General features: G+C 35.4%; 5 protein-coding genes across 6 annotated transcripts; 3 read left to right on the top strand and 2 right to left on the bottom strand.

Annotated features, from left to right (window-relative positions):
- The first annotated feature begins 449 nt into the window (after nt 1-449).
- On the top strand, nt 450-4,012 carry LOC104785144 (transcription factor bHLH48-like). Of its 2 annotated transcripts, XM_010510292.3 has the most exons (7): nt 504-728; nt 827-1,250; nt 1,348-1,461; nt 1,548-1,613; nt 2,714-2,782; nt 2,879-2,950; nt 3,691-4,012. In XM_010510292.3, the coding sequence occupies exons 2-7, from the start codon at nt 879-881 to the stop codon at nt 3,835-3,837; spliced, it is 840 nt and encodes a 279-aa protein (XP_010508594.2). In that variant the 5' UTR covers nt 504-728; nt 827-878; the 3' UTR covers nt 3,838-4,012. The 2 variants fall into 2 exon arrangements, with proteins under 2 accessions (XP_010508593.2, XP_010508594.2); XM_010510291.3 differs by having other exon boundaries at nt 450-1,250.
- A 3,021-nt stretch (nt 4,013-7,033) lies between these two features.
- LOC104785141 (uncharacterized) lies at nt 7,034-7,692 on the top strand. The gene has a single exon (XM_010510290.3). It carries the CDS (start codon nt 7,082-7,084, stop codon nt 7,424-7,426), a length of 345 nt encoding a protein of 114 aa, XP_010508592.2. The 5' UTR covers nt 7,034-7,081; the 3' UTR covers nt 7,427-7,692.
- Nucleotides 7,693-9,020: 1,328 nt separating this feature from the next.
- LOC104785140 (uncharacterized) lies at nt 9,021-12,690 on the top strand. Its single transcript, XM_010510289.3, has 8 exons — nt 9,021-9,493; nt 9,910-10,745; nt 10,846-11,089; nt 11,177-11,386; nt 11,464-11,637; nt 11,720-11,896; nt 11,995-12,111; nt 12,200-12,690. The coding sequence occupies exons 2-8, from the start codon at nt 9,994-9,996 to the stop codon at nt 12,491-12,493; spliced, it is 1,968 nt and encodes a 655-aa protein (XP_010508591.2). The 5' UTR covers nt 9,021-9,493; nt 9,910-9,993; the 3' UTR covers nt 12,494-12,690.
- A 4,698-nt stretch (nt 12,691-17,388) lies between these two features.
- Nucleotides 17,389-18,984, bottom strand: LOC104785138 (uncharacterized). The gene is made up of 3 exons (XM_010510287.3): nt 18,833-18,984; nt 17,991-18,248; nt 17,389-17,878 (listed from the first exon to the last, which is right to left on the bottom strand). Exons 1-3 carry the CDS (start codon nt 18,891-18,893, stop codon nt 17,583-17,585), a joined length of 615 nt encoding a protein of 204 aa, XP_010508589.2. The 5' UTR covers nt 18,894-18,984; the 3' UTR covers nt 17,389-17,582.
- Nucleotides 18,985-19,714: 730 nt separating this feature from the next.
- Nucleotides 19,715-20,731, bottom strand: LOC104788817 (mitogen-activated protein kinase kinase kinase 20-like). The gene has a single exon (XM_010514599.2). The coding sequence runs from the start codon at nt 20,729-20,731 to the stop codon at nt 19,715-19,717; it is 1,017 nt and encodes a 338-aa protein (XP_010512901.2).
- Between the last annotated feature and the right edge of the window lie 3,065 nt (nt 20,732-23,796).

Below are 23,796 nucleotides of genomic sequence, written 5' to 3'. Positions count from 1 at the left end.
GAAATTAAAACATGTTTAAGATTAATTTGAAGGTAATGGAACTCTATTGTAGTATAATCTTATTACTAAAGGTGGAGGGATCATATGCGTCTAGTTTTGGAGCTATGAATTTGAATTCTGTTGAGAATATTTATTCAAATTAAAGGAGGGAAGAGAAAACGGGGGAGAGTGGTTTGTGTCAGAGAAAACCATTAACCAACCGACAAAGTAAACCACACACAAAGATGCATTTTTGAAAAGAAAAAGATGCCACTTCTGTTCTGTTCTAATCCTTTCTATTCGTATGGGCACTTCTGTAAATAAACACGAGGAGAGTCACAATTCCATTGTTGGGTTTATTATTTCAAGGGTGAACAAACGACCTTGACCCAAAACAGAAAGAAAAAAAATATAACCGAACGAAGCCCAAAAGGCCCATAAAGCCATAACGGTTGCGATCCAATCAAAGCGTCCTTCTCTCTCTCATCGTCTCATAAATGGAGTATTTATTATTTTCTCACTCTCTCTATAAAAATGGTGGCTTTATTAACAAACAGAGACGCACTCCAAAGCTAACGTTGCTTTCTTCCCACTCCAAAATGGCTCTTCTGTAATTCTTTTGCCTCTCTCACACACTCTTACGAAGTAGAAGAAGCTTACAAAACTAAATTCCCCATTTTCGAATTTTCCGACTCGAACGATTTTAAAACTCCAAAAAGAAGCAGCAGCTTAACTCGTTGATCAAGTCGGTCGGTTCTAGTTTTCTCTGAATTTTTAACTCGGTTATTTCCGGTTTAAGCTTTATTTTTTTCCCGATTATGGATCTGACCGGAGGGTTTGGACCTAGATCCGGCGTTGGCCCGGTTACCGACGATGAATTTCGCCAATTGGTGACGACGATGCCTCCGGAGAATACTGGCGGCTCTTTCACGGCTTTGCTCGAGATGCCTGTGACTCAAGCCATGGAGCTTCTCCATTTCGCAGATTCATCGTCTTCTCAGGCCAACATTACCAAACTCGCCGGAGATAATATCGCTCCTCCTCATGACCCTTTCGGGACTTTGACTTTCCCTTCCAACTCCCTTCTCTTGGACCGCGCCGCTCGTTTCTCGGTGATTGCTACTGAGCAAAACGGATATATCTCCTCCGCCGATACTCCGAGCTCAAGCGCGAATCTGGACGGAGGAGTCAAGGCCGAGCCTTCTGAGTCTGATTCAATTTCGGAGTATCAAAATTCGAAACTCAACAAGAGGAAAGAACGCGAGAAGAAGGTGATACCAATTACCAAATTGCTCACTTTGATCCAATTGAGTGTTTATTTAAACGATAGAGATTAGTTTCTAACTCCTTAATTTCCTTAATTTCTAGGGTAAAAGCTCGATGAAGAAGACCAAGAGCTCCGTAGAGGCAGACAAGTTGCCATATGTTCACGTTAGAGCTCGTCGTGGTCAAGCTACTGATAACCATAGCTTAGCAGAGCGAGTAATTCACATTTCAAGCATGGTTGTTATAAAATTTGTTTAATTAGTGGCTACGTTAATTAATCATTGAACTCTTCTTGATTATAGGCAAGAAGAGAGAAGATAAACGCACGAATGAAGCTGCTACAGGAACTGGTCCCAGGCTGTGATAAGGTTAGTGACCTTTTTAATCAATAATTAGATCTTCATTTGTTGATTAAAGACAGAATCTTTCTTTATTAGAGCAATTCCAAAAAAGTGAATTTGAAGATGTGGTTTGATAAGAGGTTAAATCCTTTTCACTTTCTTTTTTATATGAATAAAATTGTAGTGCTAAGTTCCTCTTATATGAAAAGGAAAAAAGTTTTGTGGTGTGCCAAAAAGACCAAAACCACTAGTTTGGTAATTTCAGTTCCTTTGAATATCTTAAACTTTATTTTCGTGTGGGGAAGAATATCTCACGGGTCACAACCATTTAGGTTAAACTAGTAGTAGTAATACGGAAGTGATGTGACATTGTTCAATAGATTCTTGTTTCGTCTTCCCAAAGTGTATTCATTGAGCTTTGAAGCTAACTCCATAAATGACTATAATGGATTTATGATGTGGGAATGCTAGCTGGAGTGTTCCCTTGAGGTTATGGGTTGAGGGGACAGATTTTGGTGGATAGATCAAGGTCAGACTGAGTTTTGGGGTCCATCTTTTGATAATAAGTGGCAAAAGTTGCAGGCTTGCTATGGATTGGAGGGTGAGTAGTGTAGTATATCGTCTCTAAGAAGTTTGGTATCTATCAAGTAGAAAGAGGGTGAGGAGTGTAGTATCGTCACTAATATTGTTATATCCTTTGAGTCCCACATTACCTAATTGGTTGGAAACATGATGTGACACTCCTGCAGACAGCTAACTAATCGATAGATATCTTGGAATTTAGCAGCAATTATTGGTGGAAGGAGATGATGATAGGTGACAACTCTTTAAGAGTTTGTCAAATCTGTGGGGTTCTGGGGCTTGATTGTTTGTTCATGAGATCTTTGATAATTTCTGGAATTCATGTTATAAACGAGATATGTTGCTCTGGCAAACTAGTAGAGTTGTTGAGATTATAAAAGCCGTTTACGTTTTACATGGTAGGACTAACTAATAGATTTTTTATGGCTTAAAAACACTTAAGAATTCTAATAAAAATATAGCTGCTTAGGAACTCTTTTGCTTCTAAAGTTGTGTGGCGTGTTCTTCTTTATGTTCTTGACTTACCAGAAAGCTTTGGCCTGCAGATTCAGGGAACTGCATTGGTTCTAGATGAAATCATTAACCATGTGCAGTCTTTACAGCGTCAAGTGGAGGTAGAACTTTTTGTTGTTAACTGCAATTAAAAATAATAAGCTAAGCAATGTGTGATTAGTGCCACAATGTCACATAACTGCTGTTCTTCTTTTCAGATGCTATCTATGAGACTTGCTGCAGTAAACCCCAGAACTGACTTCAATCTCGACACCATATTGGCTTCAGAAGTAAGTATCAATCAACTAATCACATAGGAGAATTAATGTTGCATGTGATCTTCTTCTACAATAAAACCCTTCAGTTTAATATTGACTAGACAGAGACCTCCCTTTGACCATGTAGCTCGTTTCAACCATAGGGATAATGTTTCTGTAAGTAACCTTTTTAGTTGTATCACAAAAAGAGAAACTTTTGGATATTTATTGATCCAACATTAATCAACCCTATTCTAGACTAGGCTTAAAGAAGAAGAACAACGTGGGGGAAATAAATACACAGACCTTACAGAAATGTAGTACAAACAGAGAGATCAAGGATTCAAAAAAGTATTTTGAAAGGACGCATTAGTCTTCTCAATTATATCATACAGAGAGAAAAAAGTGGTCAGAAACACGGACCACCTCTGCTCTGTGGTCTATGATACTGTCTTTTTTATATCCTTGCACAATTATTTTTCTGTGGGTCTCAGTCTTAAGTTATTGTTGCTTCAAGTTTCACCTGTCTACTAATCTAATAAACTTTTGTTTGTCTGCAAATAACTTCTTATTAAATGACCTTCTTCTTTTACAGCTTGTGCGCCATTTAAGAACCAGACCCTACTCATTAAAAACCTTGTTCAGTTAGGATATACTACAGTGCAAGAGAGCTGGCTTGTTGACTAGCTAGATAGAGAATCTAGGATGTTGAATTAGAAGCTAATATGTTTTACGAATTGAGTTGATGATGAAAGTCCAAATCCCTTTTGCAGAGCGGCTCTCTTATGGATGGTACCTTCAATGGAGAGTCTTATCATCAGCTGCAACAATGGCCTTACGATGGCTATCATCAGCCGGAATGGGGAAGAGAAGAAGATCATCATCAAGATTTCTCAAATCAGGTGAAAATGGAGCTCTAAGTTGGAAACACTTTGACATGCTTGTGTATATATATAAGACGTAGAAGAAAATGGTTATGGTTGTTTCAGGTCTCTCTGTTCATGGCCTTTCTATAGTATATATATAATTTACTAGTTTCCTCAATGTAGAATTAATGTTTCCTTAAAGAGAAGTGTATATGAAGAAGATTTGATATGTTACCGTGCAAATACGAAGTCGTAGATTTAAATATAAGCCAATGATTTAGGGGCTGTTATTGGAGTTGTGATTTTTAACTTCATATGGAATTGTAAATTCTAAAATTCAAAACACATGGATTTTGGAATAACATGTTTTGATTTAAATCATTCTATTTTACAATTTCAAATCCATTTAAATCTATAATGTGGATTTTGAAATCCAAAAATAAATCATTAAATAAATAACATGAGATTTTAACAAATATTTGTAAATCATATAATCAATAACACATAATTTTAATAAGTATTTTAAAATTAATGATTGAATAACACATGATTTTTATTTGGATTTCCAAATCTATTAAAAATATAAGTATGTCTGCCTTTTCCGTAATTTCTCTTCTTGCCTTCTATTGCTCTTTGGTTTGATGCATATTGACATCCTCTGGAACAGGATCATCTATACTGGCAAACACCGTGATAGAATCACCATCTCCTAAATATTTGGGATTAACCGGAAGCGTATTGAATTTTAAACGATTTTCAAGCAATAACAAATGAGCTTTTTCAGTCGATTGCTCAACATTAGGAACCAGGTAGATGGTCATTTCATAGACCAGACTTACTACATCCAAACAACTCAATCATAAAAAAAATAGAATATAATTAAATCAAATTATTTTATTGTCCTTTAACCAAATATGAGTCAAACTATTGAAAACTTAGGGACTGTTATTAGAAAGGTGATTTCTAAATCCATATGGAATTGTAAATTCTAAAAATCAAAACATATGGATCTTAAAATAACATGTTTTATATTTGGATTTGAATCCTTCTATTTTACACTTCAAATCATTCAAATCCATTTAAAACATAATGTGGATTTTGAAATCCAAAAACAAATTATTAAATGAATAACAAGGGATTTAAAAAGTATGTGTAAATCATAGAACCAAACACATGATTTTGATAAGTATTTTAAAAAATCAATGATTGAATAACACATAATTTTTGTTTGGATTTCTAAATCCATTAAAATCATAGAACCAATAACCCTCTCTTAGATAATTCATTCACAAGTCTATTAGGCTCATTTTTGGTACATATTAGTTTAACAATATAACTCAAATCCGGCTCAAAGCTAAACTAATCTGAATTGGCGGAATCATCTAATGTCTGATTTGGAAGGAGAATTACCAATTTTTGGAAACCACTTGAACTCTCAAAGCCTCTTTTGCATAAGGAATGAGATTATGTTTTTAGTTGTTGTACTTTTTTTTTTTGTTAAAATATATATATAGTCTTAAATCATTAACATTATACAATTATATGATTATCTTATGTTGTATTTTTTTCCTATTTTCAGTCTCTCTTAATCATTAGTTTGTTTTTTAATATTTTAGTCCATTTATATTACATTTGCAGATGAATATATTCAATTTAATATATTTATTATTAGATTGTAAAATATGACTTAACTATATTACTTTTAATCAATTATCAATTTCTTATTAACATAGCTAATTTAAATATCATAATTAAACAATGATCAAATATCGTGGTTTAAAATTTCACCAACCTGCTGATCTTTATGATCCATTACAATTTTTAAAAATTATCTTAAGTGCTTATTTATCATTTTTATTGATATTTTTTCTTCTCTTTTGTCAATATATTTTAATTTTTTTAGTTTAGTAATAATTGACTATATTGTTGATTACTTTCTAATATATATATATATACATACAATATACATCTTGATATATATGTTTATGAGTTTTTTTTTGGACAAAGATATATATGTTTATGAGTATTAAACAAAATATCTCAAACAAAATTGAAAATCTGGTATATTTTTAAAAAACTGATATATTTGATAAATTATACGGTTCAACAAAAAATAAATTAAATTGAATAAAACTATCACATTTTGTTAAGCTAAGTTTTCTATTCATTCAAATGTAAAATAATTCTAATTTTTGTCATAAGATATCTTTGAACCACAACTTAAAATATTATGTCGATATGGAAGGTTAATTTCACATTTTCACTAATTAAGTAAATTATGTCCGTTGTTTAATATTTGAATTACAGTGTATGTATAAAAATTTCATATTTATTATTATTATCATATGAATTATGTATTAGTCTAATTTTTTGTAAATATGATCAAAGATGAAGGAGAGGTTTAACAAAATCTTTGAATTATTTTAAAGAAAAAATGTTGACAAATCAGAGTAGAGAAAAATATTTTAGTATTTTCTTAAATAATAAAATAATTAATCGAATTAGATTGATTTTAATGTCCATTTCCTAAATTACTCTTTCTAATCAAAATTAAACACTTTTTAGATATAATTTTAATGGCAATTAATGTAAATGATATAACATGTATGTCCACTTCGAAGACTCTTCTTCAAAATCATATGATTCACACACGCAGCCTCGCTACATACCTCATATTTTTATTAACTTTAAAATTTCGTATTTTCTTGACTATGCTCAGTTTATAATAAGTCCATTCATACTATTGGGACAAATTGTAATGATAATTGTTATCATCATCTATCTAGAGTTCTCAGATATGTCGACATGTTATATATGTATTAATGATAGAAAATGAAAAATACAATACGATGAAGTGTATATATACTGTGCAAAATGAGGTGTATACGAAGAAGATTTGATATGTTACTGTGCAAATACGATGTCGTAGATTTAAATATAAGCCAAGCCAATGGTAATATAAACCGTCTAAGGTGCCCGATTTGATTTGGTCTTATCTAAATAATAACCGAACTGAACCTATATCGATCGAACACACAACATCTTTTTTAAAGCCAAACCGAAAATAAAGTGAGAATACCGAATCATACCGGATCATCGAAGTTGAAACCAAAATATAATTCCCAATTAAACCAGCACAATTTGACAAACCAAATTAAAATTCTCGGTTCGGTTCGGTTGGAATTAAACCATTTTGTAGGTCGGGGGGGGGGGGGGGGGTCGTATATAGCTGGAAACTTGACAAATCTGAGTATTTCCTTTTTGCTTACAACAAAAAAAATTATCGGAACCAAAAGCGATGCCGTCGACGCAGTCCTTGACCGTCGCAGCGAAGACGCTACGGAATCGGATCTTCTCCAGGTATGGATCTACATCCGCCGGTCCGAGTCGGTGGGCGACTCCAGGTCACGAGGAAAGACCCAAAGGTTACTTTATGAACCGGACTCCTCCCGCACCAGGACAGTCGCGAAAATGGGAAGATTGGGAGCTACCTTGTTACATCACGAGCTTCCTCACAATTGTTATCCTCGGCGTTGGGCTCAATGCAAAACCTGATCTTTCAATCGAGACTTGGGCTCATCAGAAAGCTTTAGAGCGTCTTGAGATGGAGAAGCTCGCCACCGCTGGAGATTCGTCCGATTAAAGTATCAACCGGAATGCTTGATTTGGGTATGTCTTAGTTCCCAGGGGGATTTGAAGAGTTCTTTTTTTTTTTACCCGTTTGATGACGATCACGAAGACTGGAGAGTTAGGGTTTCTTCGTTTGGCCCTTGGAACTTTGGTTTCAGTGCTCCTTTGTTTTTGTCGATAATGATGAAATAAGTGTTCTTTTTTAACTGTTTAGACGCAATTGCCTTCACTCTCTACTTCTTATTATTACATTTCTCAAATTTGGTCACTTTTGATTTACTCGTTTCTCAGATGATTTGATTCGACTATTGATTGCTCCGTTTGTTGGATGGATAGTTTAAAGGTGAATGGTTTGCTTGACGTTGTGTGGTTCTCTTCCTAAAGGTTATGGCTTGTTTATGTTCGGTTTGCTAATTGCACTCTGTGAAGTGCATAATGGTTAGATAGCTAGTTGAAATTAGTCGGTTCTGAATCTCTTTAGCTAGCTAGTTGACTTGCCATTTGCTGTAGTAGTTAGTAGTCAGAAGCGGATAGTATAGCTCTGTCTAGGGAATGAATTGTTCCTCTGTTTTGTAGATATGTCATACTTCGAGAAGGCTCATTTAGAAATGAATTTCGTCATGCTATGCGATTATAGTTTTGTGCAGCGTGCGCATTGAGTCTTGTAGTCTTTGAAGTGGTTAAAGCGGAGTTCTCATGGTGTCAACCATTGGTAGGTTCAGCACACTAGATTTCAGTTTCATCGATTAAGGTTAATTAGGATTTTACTGCTCATTGCATCAGTGTTGGATGTTTGAATAGTTAAGTAATGGCTAACAGTTGTTGCTCATTGTATTAGCTGTGTGGATACTGAAATGTGAGCCTTTTTGCAAATACTGAGTTAAGTATAGCATGAGAAGGTTGATAAGTCTCGAGCTGGAATCAATGAAAATTTCACTCAGGTTCAGATTGATCAGGGGTAGACAACATGAGGGCTTATCTCGAATCTCTGCAGGGGTAGACAATTAGAGAACGTTCTATTGACTAGTGCCATTTGTTGAGTAGTCTTGCTTCCCAAATCTTCTGATTAGTTTCCTTTAATGTTGCTTGATAATCTTGTCTTTTAAGGATATAGAACTCTAGTGCTGTGTCGGCTCTATAGCAAGCTGTGATGTTTCATCTCTTCCTCTGGTTTCATGCATGACGAGTTAAACAATGATAGAGTCTAGGATTTAACAAACTCAGTACCCTCTTGCTCGCATACTTCATGGTTGGTAATTCAGCAAGTAATAATAGCTTAACTTGTTGTTTGCTTTTTACATCGGAATGGCTATTGTGGTAATTTATTCATTCTCGCTGTGTATGTGTGTGTCTCCCGAGAGTATGATTCAGTAACACTGAAACGATTAGGCTTTGGAAAACGTCATCACTTCACATGGTCTCTTCGCTTGAGGACCCAAGAAGAGTCCACCAGTGTCAAGCCATGTGAAAAACCTTTGTCCTCTTATCTTATTTTCCTCTGTACATCAGATGTTCTCTATCGTAATTTCAAATTCAGGAAACATATGAGCACTCGTAGTCGTTTGTAATTTGATGTCGGTGTCGGTCGGTGTCAGTCAAATGTTTTTGGACGAAAGGAAAAAAAAGGACACAACGGTCATTATAAAGAGAAGCTACTTTTTCTTTTATTCTGGTAATGTAAACCGGCTATTCCCGGTAAACACTCGAGCCACCGACACAAACTTCCATGAGTCACACGACCACGATTACAGTCCGTACCGATCCATGTTCTTTTCTATATTTAAATGTGCGCCATCCATAACTTCCCGCATTCGGATCTCCCCATAGTGAAAGAGACATAGAGAGTGAGACAGAGAGAGAGTAAGCAGCTTTATTATATAGATTACAGATAAAAGACAGGTCAGTGACGCAAATCTGAGAGTAGACTTCACTCTGAGTAGATTAAAGCAACGGGTCTTGAAGAGGAAGACAAGCAAAAATGGGTTTCGTAATGATTTCGATGTGAAACACACCACTTTCTCATAATCTGCTTCTTCTTGTTCTTTTGGGTGTTCTGTTTCTTCTGGACCTACCTTTTCAGGTAATCTTCTTTTCTTTCCCTAGTCCTCATGGTTGTTTCATGCTTAGTTTCTCTCTATCACTCTCTGCAACTTATATATTTTTGGGATACCTTAGAAAATTCAGTTCCTGAGTTTTTATCAAATATAGTTAATCTAATCATTACTGTAACTCATACAAAATTTAACCATTCTTGTAACATGCCTATGTGAATGCACCCATATGCTGGGACCCCAAAATGATACTGTAGAATCAGACAAAACGTAGCAAGTACCAATTATGTCATTTTCCTACTCCATTATTTGTTGTCGTTTTCAGTAACAGGAATATGTCTTATCTAGCTGTGTTTTTTTAAAAATCTTTTTGCTCATCTTGCTCAACCAAAATCTAAAGATCATTAATGTTTGAGGATTATCACTGATTTTTTATTCTCTGTAGGGTTACACAAATCTTTCTTGGATTGTTTTCTCGCTTGGGGGAGTTGAATATAACTGTTGCTTTGGCTTGCATTGGACGAGTTTAATGATGAAGGCAAGAACAGCTAACAATGTCCAGTCTAAGCGATCTACCAAGAGCGTAAGGAAAGATCAAAAGCTGCAGAAGACGAATAGCCAGAAAAGATTGTCAGAACAAGAGAAACAGGATGCTAAGGAAGTGTCTAGTACTATCTCTACAGTAGCAAGTGACTCAACCACACAATCAGATCCCTCTGAGGCTTACGAGTCAGTAGATGTTCGTTACTTGGATGATAATAATGGCGGCGCCATTGCCTCTACAGATGGTCATCAGCAATCAGATTCTAGCAGAGTTGTGGACAAAACAAGTGGATCGGTTTGTGGTTTGGAGAAAGATGTTGATGAACAAGATTGTAAAGATGCTAAGGAAATCGATACAGATGCTCGAGAAGGTATCAATGCTGATGTCTGGGAAGATGCTTCGAACGGTGCTCTTAGTGCTGAAAGTGAGAACGAGGCGGCTGATGTAACAGAGAATAAGGGTCGGAACTTTGAGGACAAGATTGAGCATCTAGAGACGAGAATCGAGAAACTAGAAGAGGAGCTTAGAGAAGTTGCTGCACTTGAGATTTCGCTCTATTCTGTTGTGCCTGACCATTGCAGCTCTGCACACAAGCTTCATACCCCTGCTCGGCGTATTTCTAGAATCTACGTCCATGCCTGTAAGCATTTTACTCATGGAAAGCGTGCTACGATTGCTAGAAACTCTGTTTCTGGTCTTGTTTTGGTTGCTAAATCTTGTGGGAATGATGTTTCGAGGTAGGCAGACTATATTTGATATGTGAGTGACCTTTCAGGTTCTTGATTTCTTCTCAGTTGTGATCTAAGCAAATGTTTTCTCTTGGTTCCCATTTGTTAGGTTGACCTTCTGGTTATCAAACATCATAGCTCTAAGGCAGATAATTTCGCAAGCTTTTGGTACGTCTCGCATTACACGCATCTCTGAATCAAATGGTGATTCAGGCAAGAAAACAAACCTGAGATGGAAGAATGGTTTCCAACAGCTTTTGGAGGATTGGCAAGAAACTGAGACGTTTACTACTGCACTCGAGAAAATCGAGTTTTGGGTATTCTCTAGAATCGTGGAGTCTGTTTGGTGGCAGGTATATATACCAAATGTGATTAAACTTGAGCTTCTTAATTAGTTTGTGTAGCATCTCACTTTTGTTCTTCTTCTCATGTCTTTTAAGGTCTTTACTCCTCATATGCAATCCCCTGAAAACGACTCATCAGCCAGTAAATCAAATGGGAAACTGATGGGACCTTCCTTGGGTGATCAGAACCAAGGCACCTTTTCGATAAGCCTATGGAAAAATGCTTTCCGAGATGCTCTGCAACGGCTTTGTCCTATGCGAGGTGCGGGACATGAATGCGGTTGCTTACCTGTATTGGCTAGAATGGTAATCAGAGTTTTCATTTGCTTTAATCCAAGCAAAGTCAAGACAACAGAATCATATTCTTATTGTTCTTTAAACAGGTTATGGACAAGTGTATCGGTAGATTTGATGTAGCCATGTTCAATGCTATTCTGCGAGAGTCAGAGCATCAGATTCCAACCGATCCCGTCTCTGATCCTATTCTTGATTCCAAAGTTCTGCCTATCCCTGCTGGAGACTTAAGCTTTGGATCAGGGGCACAACTTAAAAACGCGGTAACCAAATCAAAACAGAGTTCGTATTCTTATGGACATTCTGAATGTTGACTAATCCACTGATGAAATGGTTCCCTTGCAGATTGGCAATTGGTCAAGATGCCTCACTGAAATGTTCGGTATGAATTCTGATGATTCTTCCGCAAAAGAAAGCGAAGATGATCAAGTAGAAAGTAAACCCTTTGTTTTACTAAATGAACTTAGTGATCTTCTTATGCTCCCAAAAGACATGCTTATGGAAAGATCCATTAGAGAAGAGGTTTGTCTGATATATCTATCTCAGTCACCCCTTTTGTTTCTTGGTTATGCACATTGCATTCACAAGCTTTGTCATTGATTTATTGGTTTTACAAACAGATGTGCCCATCGATCAGTCTTCCACTCATCAAAAGAATACTCTGCAACTTCACACCTGATGAGTTCTGTCCAGATCATGTACCTGGTGCAGTCCTAGAAGAGCTCAATGCTGCCGAGGTACAAAATATATCAAAGTTTGCTGGAATCTATGTGTACTCATATCCAGTAAGTAAGGCTGTTAATATCATTGTTTGTTATATTTCAGAGCATTGGTGATGGGAAGCTCTCAGAAACAAGCTTCCCTTATGGAACTTCCTCTATTTCTTACATGCCTCCATCGACCATGGATATAGCAGAAAAAGTTGCTGAGGCTACAGGAAAACTGTCAAGGAACGTATCTATGATACAGAGAAAAGGATACACGAGCGACGAGGAGCTTGAGGAACTGGACTCGCCTCTTTCATCCATCGTTGACAAGGGGAGTGACTTTACAGCTGGCTCAACGACTTCAAATGCAAGATACAAGCTTCTTCGAGAAGTGTGGGGTTTAGTTGAGTGATGATTGGGAGACCAAGTTAAAAAATGTAACTAGTATGCGTGTTGCTATGAATTTACGGCTGTTGCTTAGAGAATTCGCCGATACAAGCAACGATAATGTGGAGAGATACTCTGTTTTTATGTATCATAAAGAAGCCATAAAGAAGTAAACCCTTTGTTTTATTAAATGAACTTAGTGATCTTCTTATGCTCCCAAAATACATGCTTATGGAAAGATCCATTAGAGAAGAGGTTTGTTTCATATATTTATATCATTCACCCCTTTGTTTCTTGGTTAGGCACATTTGCATTCACAAGCTTTGTCCTAAGGGAAAGATTTCAAAAGACCCTCTAGCTGATCTGCAGAAGAAGATCTTTCCAGAAAAACTTGCTACACACAGGCTGGTCCAGTGAAAATTGTGACCCAATACAAAACAATTTTTTTTCTTATGGTTTTTATACATAAAAATTTAAAACTAAAACCAAATCTTAGAATTTTGGAAAATGAGGTCTATTTTTGTAATATTAAAATAGATAAATTTATAAATTGAGGCCAAAACTATAACTTTCATAAAACTGAAGCCTATATTTACAATAACAATATATTTTGAGGCCTATTCTTGTTATTAAAAATCTCAAAAAAAATTGGAGGTCCAACACAAATGTATCTTAAGAATGTGTGAAGGGCCGGATCTGGCTACACACGTCTATTCTTTTGTCTCCAGTCCCATGGTTCCTCTGGATGTTGTGAAGCCCACAAACCTATTTTTTTTTGTTTCTGGCCTCTTTTTGCCACTGACGCAGAAAAAAACAGTTAGTTCTCAAAACTTAAAGGCTTGCAAAATGTAAAGATTTTTACTAATCTTGCCTGTGTTAATGTAACACGCTTATCATAATGTACGTAATGCCATGCAAAGCCTCCTTTCAGCATTGTAATTTTACATGAACAAAAACCTCATCGCAGTACAAATCGGCCACCAATCTATGATATTTATCTTTCTCATAACTAATCACTTTCAATGCTTTCCCTTGCACAATCTCAACGAGAACTTTTCGTGCCTCTGTCCCAAAATCCATTTTGATTTATGGAGCATCTTTGCCTTTGTGTTAGTAAATAGCTTCATTTAACCAATTAATGAAGAATCTATAGAAGAGAGCTTATTTTATAAATAAAATAATCAACAAACCTATACGGTTGCCTCTTGCGTATTTTTCCCATATGAGTCACACTCACACCATTAAAAATCTTTTGTAATTCAATTCCAAGCCTATTAGGCAACTTTTGTACAGAAACTAAACCAATTTAATAGTGTATTGCAATGAGGTTTATATTGCAATGATATTTTTGAACAGGTAGTTAAATTACTATTACTTTTCATTCCATTTTGATAAAAACTATGTTAAAACCGTTTTTTATTTCTTATATAGGAAGAAATGCTGAAAAAGGGTTTGATTGGCATTATATAGCTTGTGATAAGCGCATGGTTATATAACCAATGCAAGACTAGTAATGACATGATTCTAATAACTAATGTCACTTAAAATTAGTTATTTAAAAATGAAACAAATATATATGATTTAGCATCAGTTATTTAAGTGATATTTTAATTAACTAATTTGGCATCAATTAAATAAAATTGATTTAACTTTTATTCATTTGTATCATTTTTCACATCAGTTAGATAATTGATGAATCTATTAATTTTAATCAAAATCACTTTTTAATATGATACAAAATTTACATCAATAAAAACTGATGTTAATTTACACTAGTGAGAATTAAATATCACTTATGTAAATTGTAATTTACATCATTAAATTTCTAATACAGTTATTTATTTATTGTCAATAAAAAGACTAAAGAAAAAATTAATGAATTTAAATAATTACTTATTTTATTAAGGAGGTATTTTTACAATCCCTCATCCACAACTTCTCTTGTAGTGATGAGAAACATACTTAAGTTTAGTGGTAATTTTGGACCGAAGATGATCGAAGTAGCAAAAGAGATTAAACTGATAGAGCTATCGCTAGATGTTGCATATGTATAAGAACCTAAGTTAAATTCTTTATGTAGTATGAACTAATTGTAAAAAGCTTTGAGTGTTTTTTCCTTCAAGAATGGTTTGGGAGATCCAAATCTATGTGAAAGATAAAAAGTCTTATATAGTGTGATGTATAAAGAAAAGCTTACTGCTTAATGCAATTTGGTTTTGGCTTGAACAAGCATCCTCTTAAGTTCTTTGCCAACTTCAATCATTTTTGGAACTTCTCCTACACAGCCAATGCATCTCAGTGAAAGTATGAGGATAGCTTTCATTTGCAATAGCTCTTGTTCCTTGAAGCTTTCCAACACCTCTGGATCAATAATCTCAACAAACCTGTCGTCTTCAACCAACTTGATAGGACAATCCTTGTATAGTTTGTCAACAAGAATTTCCACTAACCATTGATGATATTGCTATGTCACAACAAGTCTTTCCATTGCGGGAACTATACTCTGCTACCCATTTCTTGACAAGCACAAGGCGGTCTTCCATCATACCTCTGTAACATTGGTAGCTACTAGGCCGGCTACGAACTAGAGCATTATTGTGGCTGAAGTTGTCGGTTGCTCTATTGGATTGGATTTTCCGTTGCAATATTCAATGAGCTTTTTTAGCAACACCTTGCCGTTCTCATGGACCAACGTCTGCTTTTTAACGGCCTCTTCTGACTTCTTCTTCCTCCACCACCTAACCCATCTCAACACTAAGATATAGTAACTGATCAATCATTCAAGGCTGAAACGAAAAATTCATCTTTTACAAGTTCCTGACTTGCTTTTGTGTAAATATGAGGATGGATCAGTGGAAACATTTGGGAGAGAAAGGATAGATAGTATAATGAAGAAGTCTTGCTTCATTTGACTTATTCCACATTGTTTTCATATTTACAGAGAGACCTGACTTCGAAAGAAGACTCCAAAGTTGACCTATTAAAAAAGTTGACTTCTAGAAAGGATTTGGACTTTTGAAGGCCACAAAGGATTTGGACAACAATGTGGTTCTAGACGGAGATTTCAAAATCCGATCGGAGGAGATTTAAAAATTCGATTCTGGGTATGGATTTGTTTTTTTAAATAAATAATACATGGCGCGAGGATGAGAAAAACTTAAAACGACGTAGGTTTATTCCTTCCAATCTATTTAGAACCAACTCTATCTTTTATTGGACATTTTGATTTAATTTTAATGTTTTAAACCTTAATAATCTTGATTTAGAACCACTATCGGAGATGGTCATAATGCAATAAATTAAAAATTTACCAAACAAATAAAACTCAAAATGGTCCTCGTATGAATGATGACATTTTGTCAACCACAATTATAATTTTCCTTAGTCACAAATTTTGACGATATTATATGATGAGATAGGATATCTTTGGTTGTAATTTTTTGTATCTTTTTATATCCTTTAAACCATTAGGATAAAGTTGTGTATTTATCACAATTAATATACTACTATATCACTAATTATAAAATTAAAAATCTTCATATATAACCTGAATGCGCCCACATGCATTCAAACAATCCAAACAAATCTATCTTAAAAACAAAATTAAATATAATCTATTTGAATCATTTTATTTTGGTCACACGATTGAAAACTTAATAATTCATTATTTTTTTTAAAGAAAGAAAGAAATTAATAATTCAGTCGCAAGCCTATTGGGCTCAACTTTTGTACAAAATATTTTAATTATAAAGGAAAAAAACTTTTTTTAGGAATTGATAATATCGCTGATCAAGCATGTGTAATGGATTATATAAGGTTGATCCAAAACTGTTGCATATGGAGACACCGGCCTTGAATAGTAACTAGATTTTAAAAGAATTTTGGTTTTTGATTTTTTTAAAATTTGATTTTTTACCATTCAAGATTTTTTAAAATTGGATTCACTAAAAATTAGGAAAATTATTTTTTAAATGATTTTTTAAAATTTCAAAGAAAAACGAAAAACCAAAAACTTTAAAATTGAAATCCAAAATCTAAAAACTAAAAACCAAAATTCAAAAAAATTAAAACTAAAATCCAAAATCTAAAAACTAAAAACCAATGAAAAATTTATTGTCATTCATAGTGTTAGTGTATGAGAAAGATATCAAAGATTGGTAGCAGATTTATACTGCAATGAGATTTTTGTCCGTCTAGGCGCTAAACGCTATAACATTGTCTAAATAACCGTTTTGACCGCCTAAAATTGTAAAATTATCATTTTAGCTTTATCGTCTAGTAAAACCTTTATAATGCTTGCAACATCAGACTTGCTCAAGTGTAATATGCTTTTGAGAAAATGCGTGCCTTCTTCCGGAGTTTTGCAAGATATGACACCATCTAGAATTTCTTCAGTAAAACTCTGCTAGTGTGTTTAAACCTGACTTCCCCTGTCTCTTGTCGGCGAAGATTTGCTTGCCCTTGCCCTTGTATGGTGTTAAACCTGACTTAACGAGAAGAGGAGCTTACCTGTTTGTTTGTCATCATCTTTTAGAGCCTTTTCACTATGCTCACCACTTGGTGGTCCCTCAAATTTAACTCTTTGATAAGCATAAGGAGGCCCTCATCCACTTGGCGGCGCCATTAAGGATTTTTTGCTTCTATTTCTATAATTAATTCGTCTTCAGGAGGACACTAAAAAAGAGGGAGTTATTATTGTTTTCTTTGGAAAAATAATTCGGTTTGGCCTTATTATTAAGAAGCAAAAAGCCCATTAAGCGACGTTACCTTTCGAGTATAACCGATATAAACCGTCATTAATTGAGATTTTTATACATCAATCTCATAGAAACAATCTTTGCTTGGTGCCCTTTTTGTCTATTTTGCCTTTTTAAAGAAAACATTTTGGGGATATTCCACAAGTCTCCAAAGAGAAAGATAGAAAGGTGTGTAGAGATCACTCTATTTCGCTAATTCAGTAAGTACATCATATCTCGCTGTTTAACAAGCTAAGATTCAATAAGAGTCAAATCTCTAAAATCCCAAGGGCGTTTTATGGTGTTTTTTGTTTGTTTGTTTGTTTGTATGTCTCACTATTCTCATCCAATATTTGACTTGTATCTTCGCTGGATCCTTCATTCCCATCGGTTTCCAACATGCTTCCTTAGCCCTGCTTGTTCACTGATGCTCCCAACTCTCACTTGTTCACTGACGATGCTCCCAGCTCTCACTAGTCCACTGATTTTGTTTCCAGCTCTCACTCGTCCACTGATTTTGTCACCAGCAGAAGCTCTGACTTGTCTAACTCCAACTCTTGTAGGGTTTTGTAGGTGTTGTATGATCTTCAACAAGTCCACAGTAGTTGAAATCTCCTTCTTCATTGCTTCAATAGTTTCAACATCAGCAGGGTCAAGTAGTAGTTCAGCTTGTGCTAAAAGAAGCCAAAACCATATAAAAATCAGAAACTTGGTTGAGGAAACAAAAACACATGCTGTGAAGTGAAGCAGAGAAAAGTAAAACAAGTGAGAAGAAGTTACACATACTCTGCTGCTTAGAGGCTTGTTTTTTCATGTTCTTCTTCTTCTTTGATTTACTACATGGATTTGCAGCACTCTTTGGTGGTGGTGTGAGTTTAGCAGCTTCTTCTTCAACCTTAATCAATGTCTTCCTTATACCCGCAACCTGAGACTCGGTCAGATTCAGCTTCTCTGTCAGCTTAGACACCACCTCTTCCAGACTTTTGAAATCACCCACATCATCCAGAACTTTCTCAGTCCAGTTCTTTTCCTCCGGATTGTAATCTATGCTCAGGATTCAAAAGTCAAAAACATAGAAACACTGAATTTGAGTATAGAGTCACACATGATTCATAAATCAAACACGAATAGAAGAAGAGCAAATAAACATCTCGCAGGATCCATGATAACGCAAAAAAAACACGGAACAACGAGAATCTAGATTCCAAATCACCCAAAATTCGCTGAAATCAAATTCGATTATCCTAATATGTATATATATCTTCATAACAAATCAAAATCGATCACCACAAAATCAAATTATCGATTTCTCCACTAGAACAATCAAATCGATCACTAGATAAACTTCGCTGAGAATCCATGAAAACGCAAAGGAACTCGAAACTACAAGCATAAACGAATTGAAGAAACTTTGAAATCAAAATTTGATTATCCTAATATGTATATATATCTTCAGAACAAATCAAATCGATCACCAGATAAAACCACAAATCAAATTATCGATTTCTTCACCAGAACAAATCAAATCGATCACCAGATAAAACCACGGCGAAACTCTTAAATTCAAAACGCGAAACTCGGAATTGAATACGAGATCGTACGATCGTTGAGAATCTAAATCAAATTACCTGGAATTTGATTCCGAGAAACTGAGAAACAGAGAACCATATTCATATGCGTTTTCTCCATCTTCTGTAAACTGAGTGAGACAGAGACCCCTTGAGATGAGAAAACGAGAGAGAGTGAGGAGGAGCGAGAGCGAGAGAGCAGAGAAGAAGAGTGATGAGGAAACTCTCAAGCCACACTACTGCCTTTGCCGCTATCTTCTGTGATTTTCGAATTCCCTCCCTCTCCTCTTACTAGGCGACAAAATTAGTTACTACTCCCTCATCAATATGGGCCTTTCTTTCATGGACTTTTCAAAGCCCGTTTTTATTCACGTCCACTGGCTTTTTTTAATTTATTAATCGAATTACAATCCTCCTGATTACTGATAAAATAATTAAGCTAATGGGTCTTACTTTGACAAGTGTGTGTTATATTTAAGTAACTAGTGGCAAATTGAAGAAAAAAGGGAAGTTCTATTTGTAATTGTGTAAATCTTGGAAACTTGTAATCAAGAAACAAAAATGGAATTTATAGAGAGATACGTTGTTTTATTTTAATAAACAAACGAGACCTTGTTCTTTGTCTAGAGAATCCAACTCAACCAAGTTAAAAATTACTTTGTACATCATCTTCAATCCAACTTTGTAGATATCGATCGGATTAATATTATCGAAACACTTCATTACCATTCACGTAAATTCTCCAAGTTTAACATAAAAAGACTTTCTCTAAAGCTTGAAAACAAAAATTACCATACTATTTGATTATAATTGAAGAGTTTACAATTGTATCAACGTGAAATTAACTTGATCTAAACCACACTACAACTGTATCAACGTGTAATTAACTTGAGCTAAACAACCAAGTAAACAAACAAAGACTAATATTGTCAACACACTGATCTACTGTACCGGAACAAGATTGCATCTTGGGGGTTTGGGAGGTATTATCTTCAATCTCAGAGGTCGTCTATTCAAAATTTTCTTAAACTGTGGTGGCTTTGGTGGAATAATCTTCACTTTTAGGACCTTCTTCGACTTTAACAGCACCACCGAGTCTCTCTTATCTCCGGCGCCGGTAACACTCACCTTCTTCTGATCGGAAACATTCTGTAGAAACTTATGTTTCAATAGCTCCGAGGCGCTTCCTCTTTCCACAGGATTACTTGCGAAACATGTTTGTAAAAACTGCCTTGCGTCCCAAGGAAGAGACTCTGGTATCTCTGGTGCATTCCCATTCAACAAAAGAGGTAAAAGCTTCTTATAATCTTCCAACGGCCATGGCGGTTCTCCGGTATACATCTCCAACACGATACAACCTAATGACCACAAATCTAAGGCTTCCTCCGCGATCCCGTTTTGAACAGATTCTGGCGACATGTAAAGAGGCGTCCCCAAATACGGAGACTCATATTCCCAAAATTCCGAGTCTTCTCCAACTTTTTTCGACATTCCAAAATCCGCAATCTTCAATTCGTACGAAGCGTTACGAGGAAACACGAGAATGTTTTCGGGTTTGAGATCGCAATGAACGTAACCGTGACTATGGATATAGACAAGTCCTTCAAGAATCATATAAGTGAAGTCTCTGATCATTGAATCAGACAAAGATCTTGTTTCCATGAAAGTAGTTAAACTTCCACCAGCTGCATACTCCATTGACATCCTGTATACTCTAATTCCGTAATCATCGACACCTCTCGACAGACTTGTCCCGCAAGTTTGCACGATTCTAGGGCAATCTCTGAGTTTATACAAAATCTGAAACTCTTTAAGGAGCGGTTCGAAGTCTTGTGGGTAGGAGGTTTTCACGGCTTGGTAGTACGGATTCGAGCCGTCGGGTTTCGTGAATCTGACGAGATCGACGGAACCATATGAACCTTTGCCTAAGGATTTCACAAACTCCATAGACGGAAACATTCTTCACTGCATTCAAACCCTAACTATAGAAATCTGAATTTGGGGTTTGTTGAGAAATAAAAGAGATGAAAATTTAAGAATTGTGTGAATGAAAATTGAAGAAATTATGAGAAGGGTTTCGCATTTAATAATTAGTCGATAGGAAGAAAAGGAAATTGAAAGATCTGCCGTTGATTCCATCATCAGTTGGATATTAACCGTTGGATCAAGCGTTCCTTGCTAAAGTGCTTCACGCCGTTTTGGTCTTTTGCCTCTTTGAACTTAAAAAAAGATTTGGGGAGAAAGCCCATCGTTATAATAATTTTATTTTTCCCATTGTTATAACTTGTAATAATTTTATCATTCACGTCATCAACCATAATCACAGTGTACTAATAGAAATTGAACATCCAGGATACAACCCTACAACTGAAAAAAAGAGACAAAGGAGAAAAGGCTAAAGACAAGAAGATCAACACAAATACGTAATAAATGTGCAATGATGATAAGAATATACAGTAGATGCGATCACTTCTCTAATCCATTCGGAAAAGTCAGAGTCATCAAATTTGCGTCGTGATATCAAGATTCTTCTTAACAACAATCTTTATTATGATGATTATACGGTGAAACCTTTGGTTTTTCACGGTGGACCAACTCGCATGGAAAATGCCAAAATCGCTCTCATTCAGTTCCAGATGATGATGGATACGACGTAGATCCTCAAAAAAAGAAGAAGAAAAGAAGAATCACATATTGGGGATGATTCAAAGGATCAAAAGCTACTGGTTGCAATACGTTTCTCATCCCCAAGACTATTTTGGTCACTGATCATCTATGGCTTCACTACTTGGCCGTAGCCAAAATCATGGTTATCAAGGATGTTGAGAGAGATGCCATTGAATACGTTACCAAGACATTGAAATGCTTACCAATCTCCAACGTTGAACATTTCAGCGCCGACAAGCTTGGCCAAGCTCATCTTGTGGAAGAATCCTCCTTTGGAGATGGAATGGTTTTGAAGTTCACTCTACTCGAAGACAGTGGGAGAACTACCCACTCGCTTATCATTCGTAGCTTCGACCAGCTTGTACTATGTACTCTGTTTTTACACTAAATATTTATTTTTGAGAATTCTTTGATTCTTTAAGTTGAACTCAAACAATTTGGTTGGTTGGTTTTAAGAATTCTAACTTTTAGTTGTGTATTAATATTTCTCCTCCATCGACATTGTGTCGTGTTTCAAAGGTTGTCTCGTTGTGTGTTGAATGAAACTTAAAAAACCAATAAAAATCAATTAATTTAATAATGATACTCTGTGACTATGTTACTGGTCCGTTCATTAAATCAATTATCAGCATATTGTAATTCTCACTGATTGATTCATACATTTCTCTCGTATATATGAATATAAGCAGCAAAGTAGTCGCATTTTGAGCCAGGAAGAGGAGAAAGTGAGAGATAGCTACTTGTTCTGCTGTGAGAAATAATTATATACACTCTTCCTGAGATGATCAATTACATGAAGGTGAATCATGGTGACAAGCAGAGGCATATCGGAGAGAATTACATAAAAGAATGAAGACAAGAACTACTAACTTGAAAACAGAGGAGGAGGGGGTGTATTAGTATTGTTTGAAATTCTTTGGTTTGGTTTTTGTAAGAAATAGAATTGTATGTCATACAAGTTGGCTTGTGATCTCAGATGGACTATGAGCTAGAAAGAAACTAACTGTTGCCTTGTAGACTTCATGAGCAGGGAGAATATAAGAGGCTGTGGTAACCTTTGGATACAAAACAGTACAGTGTAGAAGATCTTACCCAAGGAGGTCAGTGCAAAAGGTACAGAAATTATAAAAACTTAATTGGCCAGGTCATAGTATAAAACTCTTCTTAGTAAGGTTACCACAAAACATTGGTTTGATTATATAACTTTATTATATCATTGAGATCGATCAAAAGAAAAGATAGAAATAGAAAAGGTCATCTAACATTGATAACGGTTATAGAGAATGAAAAACTAGCTAGCTAGGTTTTTGATTATCCACTCTCATTCAAAAGCCCATGGATGCTCCTTGCAAGGAATCCAAAGTAATACCTTGGCAGCATCTAAAGGTTCTCAAGCTGCACGACCCTGGTTTGCCTACTGTGAAGAAGCTTTGTCAAGATCCTTTATATTCTCCATGATTTGTCTCCTTCTTAAAGGCACACCATTCAGGATTCCTACGTTTAGTTGGTGAAGACAGGGGAATGAAGCCAGTATGTGTTGTACTCGTGCTAGATCTCTAGATCTCGCTTTGAATTCTTGATGCCTAGTATGTTTATCCAACCAACCACAGATCTCTCCAAGGCGGTATTGTATCCCTCTAACCCTTGAATATCTTTTCCAAATGAAGCTGCAGGTGGAGGTGCGTTAGGATTATATATCCTTCATAACTTCTAGAGTCAACTCGTTGGGAAGCCAATTCCATGGATCTCCATTGATGACAAGAGTATCAAGTGGAGGGCAAGAGGAGAGTAAGTGTTTTAAGGCCATCCTATCAAAGGTTACACTGCGAGTACCAAGTCTCTTTAGACACGGCATGGAAGCTGTCGGAGCCGCAGCCGTGCTCATAAGCTACGGCCTTAAATTTTTTGTATAAAATATAAGAAGCTATATTTGTCTAGGTTTATGGTTTTATCTTGGAAGTAATTACGTATGATTGTTAAGAAATGTTAATTATATACAGTCCTAGAATAAAGGAAAACAGTAGAAACATGCAAGTATATGAATTCTTTATAATACAAAGTGTATTTATCAACTAAGTAATGACTCTAATTAAACTAATAATATATAATATATTTACAAATAGTATATCAAAATATCAACCAACGTATCAAAGCGACAAAGTATCAACCAACTAACATGGTTAATCACAAAATAACTAGACAATATCACGATTAATCACAAAATAATTTTTATCCTTTTCTTAATATTGTCGACATGTTTTTAAATAGTTTTTTCTTGAATTTGTGTAAATATGTTGATTACAAAATGTTTAAAATTAAGCTAATTTTTTTTTTCTGCTTACCACCTCAAAACCTCT

This window comes from Camelina sativa, chromosome 5, assembly GCF_030686135.1.
Source record: "Camelina sativa cultivar CO46 ecotype springtype chromosome 5, ASM3068613v1".
Lineage (NCBI taxonomy): Eukaryota > Viridiplantae > Streptophyta > Magnoliopsida > Brassicales > Brassicaceae > Camelina > Camelina sativa.
The sequence above is the reverse complement of the archived record's forward strand: the minus strand, read 5'-3'. Positions and strand labels throughout refer to the sequence as shown.

Excerpts from the sequence above, each read along its gene's own strand:
- LOC104788817 (XM_010514599.2), bottom strand. The coding sequence starts at position 20,731 with ATGTTTCCGTCTATGGAGTTTGTGAAATCCTTAGGCAAAGGTTCATAT.
- LOC104785144 (XM_010510291.3), top strand. The coding sequence starts at position 798 with ATGGATCTGACCGGAGGGTTTGGACCTAGATCCGGCGTTGGCCCGGTT. Across the intron at positions 1,614-2,713 it reads TGGTCCCAGGCTGTGATAAG|ATTCAGGGAACTGCATTGGT; the intron begins GTTAGTGACCTT and ends TTTGGCCTGCAG. Across the intron at positions 2,783-2,878 it reads CTTTACAGCGTCAAGTGGAG|ATGCTATCTATGAGACTTGC; the intron begins GTAGAACTTTTT and ends TCTTCTTTTCAG.
- LOC104785141 (XM_010510290.3), top strand. The coding sequence starts at position 7,082 with ATGCCGTCGACGCAGTCCTTGACCGTCGCAGCGAAGACGCTACGGAAT.
- LOC104785138 (XM_010510287.3), bottom strand. The coding sequence starts at position 18,893 with ATGGAGAAAACGCATATGAATATGGTTCTCTGTTTCTCAGTTTCTCGG. Across the intron at positions 18,249-18,832 it reads TTCTCGGAATCAAATTCCAG|ATTACAATCCGGAGGAAAAG; the intron begins GTAATTTGATTT and ends TCCTGAGCATAG. Across the intron at positions 17,879-17,990 it reads ACAAGCCTCTAAGCAGCAGA|CACAAGCTGAACTACTACTT; the intron begins GTATGTGTAACT and ends GGCTTCTTTTAG.
- LOC104785140 (XM_010510289.3), top strand. The coding sequence starts at position 9,994 with ATGATGAAGGCAAGAACAGCTAACAATGTCCAGTCTAAGCGATCTACC. Across the intron at positions 11,897-11,994 it reads AAAGATCCATTAGAGAAGAG|ATGTGCCCATCGATCAGTCT; the intron begins GTTTGTCTGATA and ends TTTTACAAACAG. Across the intron at positions 12,112-12,199 it reads AAGAGCTCAATGCTGCCGAG|AGCATTGGTGATGGGAAGCT; the intron begins GTACAAAATATA and ends GTTATATTTCAG.